The sequence below is a fragment of the Triplophysa rosa genome, linkage group LG17 (assembly GCF_024868665.1).
Source record: "Triplophysa rosa linkage group LG17, Trosa_1v2, whole genome shotgun sequence".
Taxonomy (NCBI): Eukaryota; Metazoa; Chordata; class Actinopteri; order Cypriniformes; family Nemacheilidae; genus Triplophysa; species Triplophysa rosa.
In genome coordinates, this window is record NC_079906.1 from 6,952,927 (window position 1) to 6,965,322 (window position 12,396).

A 12,396-nucleotide genomic window follows, 5' to 3' on the forward strand; every position below is an offset into this window, starting at 1 on the left:
CAAAGAGTCACACAGAGAAGGAATGTTATGAATTAATCCACTGCATATGTTTTAAGTATAATCATGAGTTTTGATGTGTTTTATTGAATCATAGGATTAAGAACAACGCTGCATAATTAAAGCATTAGATGATTGAGTGTTTTTTACTGAAAGTATTTTAATATGTTGTCTTGCCATATGAAACTGTCTCTAGGGGACACTTCCTGAAACTAGCAACTGACCGCAGGGTGCAAAAGATGTTGTTTTGCAGGAACTAACAGAAAAGGAGGAGTCAGAAGATGAGAACGACGTCAAATACTGAATAAATATGTGTGTTTTTGAATAATCTGGGTTGTTGGCTTGTGGTGGAGTGAGGAGATCGTCTGACAACCCAAAGCTTTGTTACTCCTTTTTACATCTGATAATAAACTTCTAATCGATTTTGGAGAACGTCTCTGTGCAAATTTTTGAACATGCAGGACTGCCTCAAAAGTCCAACAACATTTAAACAATAAACTTTAATCAAAAATAAACAAACAATAACACGGAAGTAAAAGGCCGGCAGCCACCTCACGGTCGACTGCCGGCCACACAAACATAAATAAAACTTAAACAAAACTCAACTCATGTCCGGGCCCGTTCCTCTCTCGTCGGCAGTCCCGTCGCTCGTCCTCTTATGCTCCCTAGCTCCCCGTGAGGCATGCAGGACCGGTGCGCGTACAGCTGATACTCATTATCACTCACGCCACCGGCCCCGCCTTCCTGCCCCACGGCTCTCGTCCCGCCTTCCTCGCTACACATACTAACTATTAATAAGCACCAAATTAGGAGTTTATTGAGGGAAAAGTCATAGTTAATGGTTTGATAATAGCGAGAATTGGACCTTAACATAAAGTGTGACCAAATTTTGTTTAATGAAAATTTGAAGTAAATGGTATTCAGAGTTTGGTTAATACATTTTATCTTTGATTATGTACATTTATTATTTACACATTTATTTATTAGACAAATACTTAAAGGTCCAGTGTGTCATTTAGTGGCAGCTAGTGGTGAGGTTGCGAATTGCAACCAAAGGCTCCCCCCCACCCTTTCGAAGCACTACGTTGGCTCAAATAGGACTAAGATGTTATCACGTTTCAGCCTCTTTGCTGAAGGAGATAACGCTCTGTAGAGCAGTTTGTCCGTTTAGGGCTACTGTAGAAACAACATGGTGAATTCCATGTAAGGGGACCCGGGGTGTATGTAGATAGAAATAGCTCATTCTAAGGTAATAAAAACATAACGCTTCATTATGTGTGGGTGTTATACACATCTGAAGACATAGTTATCTATATTATATTGCATTTCTGTCAATAGATCCTCCACAAAAATACACATGTGACCTTTAAAAATGTCTACTTTCAATTTCATGTTTACATACATTAATGAGGGACATCAAATATAAAGTTGGACTCAGTGTAAAAACTGTTCCAGAACTTACATCACACAATCACTTTCATGCATAACATCTCACATCTCAACAAACCATATTCAAAATGATTATTTAACAAAATAATGACACTAGTGCACAAACACTGTCAACATAAATCCACATATGGTTTTGAATGTTCCATAGATGCTCTACACAAATATCACTGTCATGCAGAATTTATTCTGGGTCACAACTATATATTTCAGGTTTAACCCAGAATAAATCAGATGTTCTATGATGTCCTTATAACAACATATCATTTCAGTGCATGTGTACAATAACATTCCACAGACCACACATGGACGCTCACACATGGCTCTGTGTCTATGGTTTAGGACACATGCAGGATGACTCTGTGTTTCGTGGATGTTCCAGGCAGACATGCGGGTGGTTCGGGATTGGGGACTAAAGCTAAAGATACAGACCTCTGCTTCACTCAGACTTACTTCCATTGTACTGTCAAGGGAACCAGCGCTGTTTCTGCGGCCACGCTTCCCTGTCACCCAGTTAGGACATGTCAATCACAGCGCAGTGGGTGAGCAAGCGAGTGGGTGTGTGAGTGGGTAGGTTTTATGACTAATGCCTTAAAATAGAGAGACATTTCTCTCAACCAAGGATCAGATTTAAATTTTGGCTATCCATTATTCCCTCTCTTGTTGTACCCAATAAAGTTTCATCAAGTGTAATGCTTACGATGTATGCAGATATGTGAGTGTACAGATTATGTTACGCATATATGTGTCTCACCTGATTCAGACAGGTCCCTCAGTGAGGAGCTGAGAGCGGAACGTTTAAGACCCTCTCCTGGGGAGTAGTTGTCATCTAGACTAGGTCTACCGATAGTGCCATTCACTACTTCATTCTTGACTCCGCCCACTCCTCCTCCCATAATGCTGTTAGTGAGCAGGCTGGGCCGCATTACACCCTTCTGTTTCTCCAACTCAGCTGCAGATGGAGAAAGAATCATTGGAGAGTGCAACATTAGAGGAAACCCCATAACCAAGCAAAACGTGAGTTTCCATCATAGCATCGCATTTTTCACATTTAAGTCAATGTGGAAGTAAACACAAGGAGGTGTAGTTTATTCATAAGAGCAGCAGGGGGCGTTGTACTCACACTCTACTCTGTATTTCTCCATTTCCTGCACCTCAGCGATGCTCTCCCTCAGATCACTCACAAAGCGTGTGCGGTCCTGTTGACTGGGGGCTGAGAACACGATCAAAACTTTACGCTCGCCCCCTGGGATCGCCGACGTTAGTCTGATGCCATGAGGATAGTCTAGAGAAACAAAAACGTACAGTGACATCTTTCGGTAAATGTTTGTGAATACATAGCAAAGACAATAAAATAAAGAAAATCAATGAAATCTTACAGGAGTTCTGGAACATGTGAACCTGCATCTCCACCAATGGAAAGGACTGTCTGAAGTTGTACGTCACTGAGGTTTTCTTTTTCTGGAAAATCTTTGTTACCTAACCACATAATAGCATAAAGCATACTCGTCACTAAACATATATTATCAACATATATTCTAAATGATTTTGTACTTGATTGACATTATTACCACAATCAGATCGTTGAAGAGGAAAACCTCTCTCTGGTGGACTCCAGATCTTTGGGGACGGTTTGGGTCCGGGACTTCATAGAGCTGACAGCAGCAAACCAGTCGGCGATGGGGCAGAGACAGAACCTACACAAAGAGCAGATTTTTACATTTAACATACAGAAGTACATTACAGCTGTATAAACATATAAACAACGTAAACGAAAAAGATTCAAAACATCATTACTCACAGGTTTCTTGCCCACTATGACTCTCTCCACGGCCTGGACCTGAGAAACATGGTCATCATTGGTCCTCAGTTCCCACTTTTGAATGCGCTGGTAGATTCCAACTAGTAGATCACGTGGGATATCCTGACCATTATCCACCCCTGAGAGACAGAGAGTCACATGACTAAACATTTGCATTATGATTGACAGGATTGCATGAACAAGCTCCTCCCAAACGTCTTTTTAGACCTCCGTCAAATACACAGCACCTTTAAATTAGCCAGGAGTGATATTTTAGAGAAAGTTATTTAAATCACCACCTCGCAAGTTCTTGATGAAATCATCCAGCTTCATCTTGCGTTCTGCTTTGATGTTGGGGCTGTACATGTCTGTGTTGAGGAGGATGATGGCGAAGGCCAGGATGAAGATGGTGTCTGGGTTCTGAAACTGCCTCACCAGCGCCGGATTACAAACGCAGTACCTTTGACTACAAGATCGAAGAACACAAGAAGGTTGTGTCAATGTATAACCATATATCTGAACAATGGCAACCTATCCTTCATACTGGGTGAACACAAGCATTGTTCTGTGATAGCAGTTCAGTATGCGTCTCTCTGCCACATTGCTTTCTTATTATTTTATTTTAGTAGCATTTTTTCTTTGTACTATAACTTAATTTTTATAATGTAAGACGTTCCCCTTTGTCAGTAATACACTTATGTTTTGTTTGTGTTCTTAATTTATGTGCATACATGTTTTGCACATTTATTGGTTTTCAGCTGTAAGCGCATTGTTAATAAGAATATATAAACATCTGACATTGCAATAACATTTTCTTAAAATTAAAGACTGTTTCCAAGCAAAGAGAAAAGGGAATACATACATTATACAATATCTAGTTCCAAGTCTAAAATCTGATTAGATCAATTATGCAAAACTCAATTGCAAAATAGCTGAAATATGTTTTGAACTTCAGGTTATTCACCCTCCCATACCTGAAAGCCTCAATAAGTCTTTCAACTTTTTGGGCCTCTCCTTGAACTTTTATCTGAGCCTGAAACTTTCTTAGAGCGTCATCGAGATCCATTCCGGAAAAGTCCATTTCATCCACCACACAACTGTAAAAACAAGTGAAAAGAAGTGTAAGACGTCTATAAAGGGACCCATTTAAAAACTTGCATCCATTTGTTCGTGACTTAAATGTTTGTACTTCAGATTACACTTCATAATAAACATTATTTTCTTGTATAGTGCATCATATTCTGTTCAATGGCAATAATGTGGAACTGATTGGATAATTGGAAGTTAGGTGTTGTTAAAAAATGGCTGATTGCTGGAGGGGAGGGGCAGAAGTGAGTCCCCCATAGCTCCGCCCTCTAGTAGTAGTTTTGAGTTGTTTCGAAAGGGTATTGATTAAAGATTATGACGGCAAATGAATTAAAAAAAATAATGAAGTGCATGGATACATTCTTTATAATAAACACTTCAATATTCCATAAAAAATAAGAATTGTTCATTTTGATTTCATGGTGTCTTTAACAAAACTAAAGAAGTTTGTCAGTGTAACCTTTTGTTATTTCTACAACAGTCTCAGCCAAATAATCTTAGGCGCTCTATGGTGACTCACTCCAATACATCTTTGTTGAACTGCTTCTGTCTGTTGCCAAGAAACTCTCCAATCATCTGTCGACTCAGGCCTTTTCTCTCCAGGATAAAGCGAGCGATGCCCACTGGTGTGTCCGACACAAAGCCCTTTTCAATCAGATACTGGATACCCTTCTCTGGCTTCCTGCCGTCCAGTAAAACAACACCAATCAAAAAGTTTGCAGTAGCAGAAAAGACAAAATGGGGATTTGAGATGTAGCAGACCTTTGCTTGTAGTGATAGTTATGCAAAATAAAGCATGCCGTTCAAATGCTCATATTGTTTTTTACTCTCAAATAGTGTGACTGTTGCAAATAAAAAAAATTCTCACTTGTTAAAGAGGTTGAGTCCTATACGATACTGTCTTCTCTGAACGACGTCGTTGTTGAAAGCGGGAGAATCCCAGCTATGTCGGCTTTCTCTCTGGTAGGTTTGCTTTCCGAGTGGGGGCAGAGGCTCCCTTAAACTGTCCCTTGATGAGGAGCCCGAGCTGCAATTTATAGTTTCGTTAGAGTTTGTGGTCGAGTTCAGCGAGTCATTATCACCATCCGAGCAGCACTGCTGCTCCAAGCCACCAGGGGGCAGCGCCGCTGACGAGGAGGAGGAGAGTGGCGTGGCTGGGGGCTGTTGAGGTGACGAAGAAGACGAGGGAGTGTCAGGGTACTGGTGATGGTGGTGGTGGTGATGATGGTGGTGGTGATGAGCCATGTTATGGGGGATTTGCGATGGTAGCGATCGGCCAGCCGGACGCGCTTGACCTTGTGCGGCTGTCGAGGATGTTGAACGAGCATTGGGGTTGTGTTTTAGTGTCCCTTGAGGTGACCCTCCCCCTGAGTCTTGCTCGTACACTAGCTGTCTGCTGAGGGAACCTCGGTCTGAACGGTCACTCATGTCCACTGAGCTGTCGCTAGGCGGTTCAATGGTGAGTAGCGGTAAGTGGCCTCCCCGTAACCGGTAATCACGGCATTCCGTGCAAGGAGTGCTTCGGCGGCTGTTGCTGCTTCCTCCCCCTTCCGTGTCACGGCTATCGTCTCTGCCGCTAACCCCGCTTCCGACACCCCCCCAGAATTCTGTGTCTGTGCTGCTAGGTGCCCGGTCGAGAGACAGCGGGGAGGAAGGTAACCCGTCGTCCATGTAGAGGGTGACGTCGCTGTAGGAGGTGGCTGTGCTATCTTCATGCATGCTTAGACCCCCTGTACCTCCTCGATCTCGGTCTCCGAGGCCTCTGCGGATGGACGCGTGGCTGTTGCTGCTCCAGATGCACTCGCCGAAGTCATCCACGACGGCACTTCCGTCTCCTATGCCTTCCTGGGAATCGTCTCGGCGTGGTCGGCAGGTCAGGGCATCATCAATGGAGTCTGCCAAGGATTTTACCTTAACAAAAAAAGAGAAGCACATCGATTATAGGATTAGTGTTGTCCATAGCATGACCTAGTCTTTATACAATCACAAAATCACAGATGAGATCTCTTTAATATCTTCTAGTCTTGCTAGTTATGCTAATTGCTAGTTATTGCTAGACTTAGCATAGCAGATACATTATTGGCCAGTTTTAGAACACGTATTGACTTATTCATTTTTCCCACAATATTGAATAACACCAAATTGATCAAAAATTTGGAATACAATAAACGGAACAATAGGGAATTTAGTTTTTTGATATCGAGAAACATTTCACTCAAGTGTTCTAAATCTCTTGATCTCCCTTTATATCTATTAGAATTTAAAATGATATAAACTATATACTTACTTGTTTAGAGAAGGAGTCCTCTAGGTGGGTGTATTCTGGCTGTAATGGGGAGCTTGGTTCTGTGGTGCAGGTTGGAGAATGTGGTGGTCCCATTCCCGGACTGTGAATGTAGTGAGTCGGGGTGGGAGGCTGAGGCTGTCGGTCATCGAACGAGTACTGCAGTCGCATGTTGGAAAGGATGATGCGTCGTGTCAGTCGGCTCTCAGAAGCCGAGCTACGTAGACGCTCAAAGTTCTTGTTCATGCGATATTGACGGAATGCTGTCTGGATGGTTCGCGCCGCTCGTCTACTCACAAAGTAACCTCCATATTTCTTCTCCAGCATCTCCACCTGAACAGTGACAGTGTGTTTTGATTTACTCTGCTTTGAATCACTGAATCAATTATTTACAGACTTTTACATGTTTGCTTGTTGACTTACCTTCTTGTCTTGTAAGTCTGTAGAGAGCTCATAGCTGTCCGATAAGGCTTTGCACCTCTTGTTTTCCTCTTCCTCTTGTTTACGTAGGGCCAGGCTAGCTGGTTGGTTGCGTGTACGCTGGACCCACGCAAGGCTGGCTGGACTTGGAGGGGCCACAAAAGGTGCCCGAGCGCCTGGGGGCCCGCAGATGTTGTCCCTGTAGTGGTCAGAGCTGTGTATGTATGGAGATTTATTGCAGGAACTCTCTGAGAAGGGACGTGAATCTGAACCCTGGGTTTCCTGCTCACTGAAGGGGTGGGTGAGAGAGAGAGAATAATTCAGTTCGAGACGCCCCCATAATGAGAGGATAAGATAAAAATCACAAACAACTGAGGAATTCACGCATTGTTCTTTTTCCAATGATTTAGCATTTTGACTTTTAGGAAAGTTTTCAACAGGACAAATTTCCTTGAATTAACACAGCCTTATGAGAAATTAGAGCAATTCTAGTTACAGTCAAGACTTAAAAAGTATTGTAGCACATTAAACACGTCAATTTCAATAAGGACTCCTTTCACGCAGTTTAATAAATATGAAATGTATACAAACGTAACAAAACATAACAACCTGATTTGTAAATCTGATTTTTGTTCCTGTCATGAGTAGGGTTTTGGCATGTGCAATGCTCAAGTGTAGCATCACATTTAGCCTCCCATCTTTGCTTATCTCTTGCATAACTCTCATCCTTAATGACTGGCAATTCCAAAAGTGACTCACTTATCCTGCAGGGTACCGGAAAGTTTAGATTGATGCACACGCACATAAACACATCCGCATCTCACACCCCCTCTACGGTAATTTCTGAAGATAATGTAAGTCACCCACTCAAAACCATACTGCCAGGATGTTTCCAGTGTTTTGATTGGTTGTTGGAAAGTAGCTATACAGTTGCTAGGGTGTTCAGGATGGTTGTTAGGGCGTTTTTTAGGTGGTTGCCCACAACCAAATCTCTGTGATGTTCTGGTTTCTAGATATGCCTCGGTTCACAGGGCAAAAAAACTATTTCAGAACAATAGCACAGCTCTCTTCAACAAACTACAACATTAAAAGGAATATGGTGGCCAAGGACTGTTTGGTTACTAGCATTTTTCCAAATATCTTTCTCTGTGTTCATCAGAACAAAGAAATTTACATAGATGTGAAACAACTTGAGGGTGAATAAATAAAAACAGAATTTTCATTTCTGGGTGAACTATCCCTTCAAGATATCCTTCATATTTTTAAAACAAATAGTGCAGAAAAAGTTGAATACTTAAGAATTAAAAGGAATAGTTCAACCAGAAATAAAAATTCTCTCATCATTTATTCACTCTCATGTCATTCAAAACCTGTATGTGACTCTTTCTTCTCTTGAACCCAAAAGAAGATATTTTGAGAAATATCTCAGTGGTTTTGTGTCCATACAATGGAAGTCAATGGGGACCAATGTTGTTTGGTTACCAACATTCTTCAAAATATCTTCTTTTGTGTTCTGCAGAAGAACGAAAGTCATACAGGTTTGGAATGACATTAGGTTGACTTATTTTTTTGGTGAACTGTTGCTTTAAGGGTAGAAAGTTTGTTATTATAAATATTACTAAAAGCAGTAGCACTAGTAATTGGCTCAGTAAGCACCACTTCAAAAGTATTCACAAGTTAAGAAAGAAATAGCAGTTTATTGACGGGAACATAACCGACAGGGTCACAGAGCTCTCAGGTTGGACATGGGAAACACAAAAGCATGTGATCTGAACACATAATCCTGACACAGCTTTCTGACAGGACAGTGTGCGGGCACATCTGAATCACTGCTGCCAACTTCCTGTTGTCTTTGACTAACTCAAAAGAGGTTATTAGTGGCAAAATAATCTCATATAATGCTAATGCACTGCAATTTACACGTCTGACACTTGTCATTGTTATTTTGCGTAAATGATTCTTTACTTTCACAAGACCTCACAGACATACACGTTCATACAATCTTTAACAACATCTACCTGTCTAGAAAGGCATACAAATCTATACAAAGGCACAAAACCTATCTAGCACAGTCTATTGTATGTAACAGAAACTTGCAGCCATGGAGGCTTATAATACTAAACAGTGGATGTTCACTACTCTATCAACAGAAACCTGCAAACTTTAATTGTGTACTTACTACATCTAAATTCCCCAAATTGGACACGCAGACTCACATATATGCAGAACAAGAGATTTAACTTCCTCCAAAAGTCACTGAAAACTCCTGGAATCCACTAAGTGCTGAACGTTGTGGCTTCAGTGCGGTTCTGCACTTCTGAGAGACTGTCAGGAGGTCACCACCACCTAATCACATGACAGAGCCTCACCCCTCCCTCCTCCATTTCTCTCTCTATTTACATTACACAAAGTACACCGGTGTAATTCGCCGGAGTCAATGGCTTGAACCAAGTGACCCAATAAGTAAACGGAAACCTGTGTGTCTGGTCCAATCAGCTTTAAAAAGCTCTGTGTGAGTTCACGTTTGCTAGCTGTCAAATGAAAAACTTACAGGTGTTTGCACTGAATCTATATGAAAAGTTGGAAAATGCATTTGGCGTTCCTGTAGTTTGAGAGATTGAATGTAAGCAAGACACATCGCCATTACTTTATAAGCCGTGCTATGGAACGTGCTAGGAAATAAAATGACATCTCAATTGTTTCTCCTGCTCAAAAGTCATCTGTCATTTGTATTCTTATGTGCTCAGATCTGCCAAATACTGCAATCACAAGATATTTCAGCACTTATATATGAAGAGTTTGGTTGCAAAATGAGATAACTCAAAAATCATGTTTTATATTATGCTAACATGTTTTAATTGTATTTTATTGTGTTAGTTAGCCATATTTTTTTAGTTAATTTAATGGCTTATATTAAAACAAACCAACTGCAGTTTGATTGATATGAATTGGAATGCACAATAAAAAAACATGGTTTTTGAAAAAAAAAAAACAGAGTTATCTCATTTTGGAACCAAACTCTTCATATATAGCCTATACAATGTTTCTCATCCAGAAAAGTTTAAAAGTTAAAGAATCTTTAATAAGTGTAAAGTAGGCTTGGTACATGATCTTCAGGGGAAACAAAAAAAATTCAGAAAATGTTATATTAATATTTAGGGACTGTTTATCGGCCAATATATCGGTTATCGGCTTCCAATGTTCAAGAATTACTGGTTATCGTCATCGGCCAAAAATTACATATCGGTTCATCCCTAATTGCATGATTGGACCAGAACCAAAACCTACATACTGTATGCTATGTTTTCAGCAGGGATGACGTCCCTATCAAAAGTTCAACAACAACAACAAAAAACGAAAGTTTGTTTATCATTTACTCGAGTAATTCCAAACCTGTATGACTTTCTTCTGCAGAACATAGAAGAAGATATTTTGAAGAATGCTGATAACCAAATTACACTGAACATGACTTTAATTGTATGGACACAACCCCCCCGAGGCATTTCTCAAATGATCTTCTTTAGTGTAAGCTGACATAACTCAATTTGTTTGCGTTTATTTATCTTCATAACAGAACTCAGTTTGATTTTTATTTTATTACCTTGCCTACTAAGCTGTTTGTATGTACAATGTTTGAGCATTTATTTGTATGACAAATGTACCAAATAATGAAAGATTTGACAACGTGAGTTTGTTTCACTGATCAAGGATGAGGGCCGGTGTTTTGATGGGGAACCCGTGAGAAAAAGTGTTGCTTTAAAGGGACAGTTCACAAAAAAATGAAAATTCTGTCATCATTTACTCACCCTCAAATTGCTCCAAACCTGTATACATTTCTTAGTTTTATTGAAAACAAAAGACGATATTTTGAAGAATGCAGGAAACCAAACAGTTCTGGGGCGCCATTGACTTCCATGATTTTTCCTATACAGTATGTATCTTTTACTGTATGTATCTTAAATCTTAAGATGTATCTTTTTATGTTTGCACAGGTTTCTAAGTTGCCGAAAGTTTATTTTAGCAAACACTGCAGCAAGGTTTAAAAAGACAGTCTGGCACCTGCTACCTACATCAATGACAAACCTAAAGCGTATTTTTGTTCTGTAAAACATCTGCTCATAAACCTGTCTCCTTACAATCCAGCTTCCATCATTTCTGCATCACATCTTCATTTCCCGTTCCTCCCACACCTCACACCCACTCACACACACATATGTAGGAGTGAGAGAGGTAGGGTTGCTTAGTGACAGTTGCCGTGAGACCACCGTAGGAGGTGAGGCAGTCATTAGAGAGTGTTGCTATGGATACGCAGCACTAATACAGTAACCGTGGGTGTTGGTGGATAGGTTGCAGGTTGTAAGATTGTAAGACTTTGAATGAACATAATTTGAATTTAACTACACGAATATACATAATTAAACATCATCACATTCAAACAACCATCTGTGGAACGAGAAGATGATGGAAACATTGAATTTGCATAAATAAATAGCAGCATTCAGAATTATGACATTTGCATTTGTTTACTTTAACCAAATCAATTTCCAGTGTGTTCAAGATATGTATTTTACAGTTACCTGGAAATCAAACGTATAACCTTGATGTTGCTTTGTGTTGCTAGCATCATGCTCTACCACTTGAGCTACTGTACTGTAAAACACATACAGTCCAGGTCAAAAGTGTCTGTCAACTGATGTCTTTGCTTTTATTCAATTATAATTTTAAAGATGTATTAAAAACTTTGCAATGTCGCACAGTTAACTTAAGGTAAAACCTAAAGCTCATGGTGGCTTGGCAAAGAAATTACACCACAAAGGTTTATAAAGTCAAGCCCGGAAGAAAATACTACCACATGAGACTTAAACTTTATGACTTTGTTATGAGAACATAAAAAAGATACAACTGTTGTAAAATGTTTGCCTTTTTTTCTGCAAGATTAGTGTTTTGTCCATTTTGTACCATACACCTCATATTCTGAAGGATTAAATCTAGTGGTCCTTTGGGGACCTTTGGGCGGAAATTTGGGGGGCTCAGAGGTATTGCACGGGAGGAATGAGTTAAACAAGAGAAAGTGTAATGCACCAGCGAACTACCCCGGAACACGCATGGATGCAGGGGGACCCCCGAAATGCAACCGCAAATGGACGGAAGGGGAAACCGGAGTACAACTTCTTTCCAGAAACATTTTTGGTCATGCTGGTTAAAAATCCATCCCATTCTGATAGCAATCGCAGAGTTAAGGAATCTTAATGTATTTATACATATACTGTAAATACTTTCTATGGAAGGCGCAGGACCATAAAATGTTCGTCCAATCATTGCATTAGGTCCGAATGCAATGATAGGATGTCCCACTCAAACT

At 40.3% G+C, this 12,396-nt stretch overlaps 1 protein-coding gene across 2 annotated transcripts in view; it reads right to left on the minus strand.

Moving 5' to 3' along the window:
• Nucleotides 1-719: 719 nt before the first annotated feature.
• Nucleotides 720-12,396, minus strand: part of iqsec2b (IQ motif and Sec7 domain ArfGEF 2b) — a 61,051-nt gene continuing 49,374 nt past the window's right edge. The window contains exons 1-13 of one of the 2 annotated variants that reach the window (XM_057356401.1): nt 9,214-9,438; nt 7,038-7,323; nt 6,618-6,947; nt 5,199-6,241; nt 4,851-5,012; nt 4,219-4,341; nt 3,544-3,710; nt 3,245-3,384; nt 3,015-3,140; nt 2,823-2,922; nt 2,567-2,728; nt 2,198-2,395; nt 720-1,946 (exon numbers count right to left, since the gene is read on the minus strand). In XM_057356401.1, coding sequence (XP_057212384.1) covers nt 1,600-1,946; nt 2,198-2,395; nt 2,567-2,728; nt 2,823-2,922; nt 3,015-3,140; nt 3,245-3,384; nt 3,544-3,710; nt 4,219-4,341; nt 4,851-5,012; nt 5,199-6,241; nt 6,618-6,947; nt 7,038-7,323; nt 9,214-9,218 — 3,189 coding nt within the window. In that variant the 5' untranslated portion in view covers nt 9,219-9,438 and the 3' untranslated portion in view covers nt 720-1,599. Of the gene's footprint in view, nt 1,947-2,197; nt 2,396-2,566; nt 2,729-2,822; nt 2,923-3,014; nt 3,141-3,244; nt 3,385-3,543; nt 3,711-4,218; nt 4,342-4,850; nt 5,013-5,198; nt 6,242-6,617; nt 6,948-7,037; nt 7,324-9,213; nt 9,439-12,396 lie in introns of those variants that run through there. The other variant, XM_057356400.1, reaches the window with a different exon arrangement.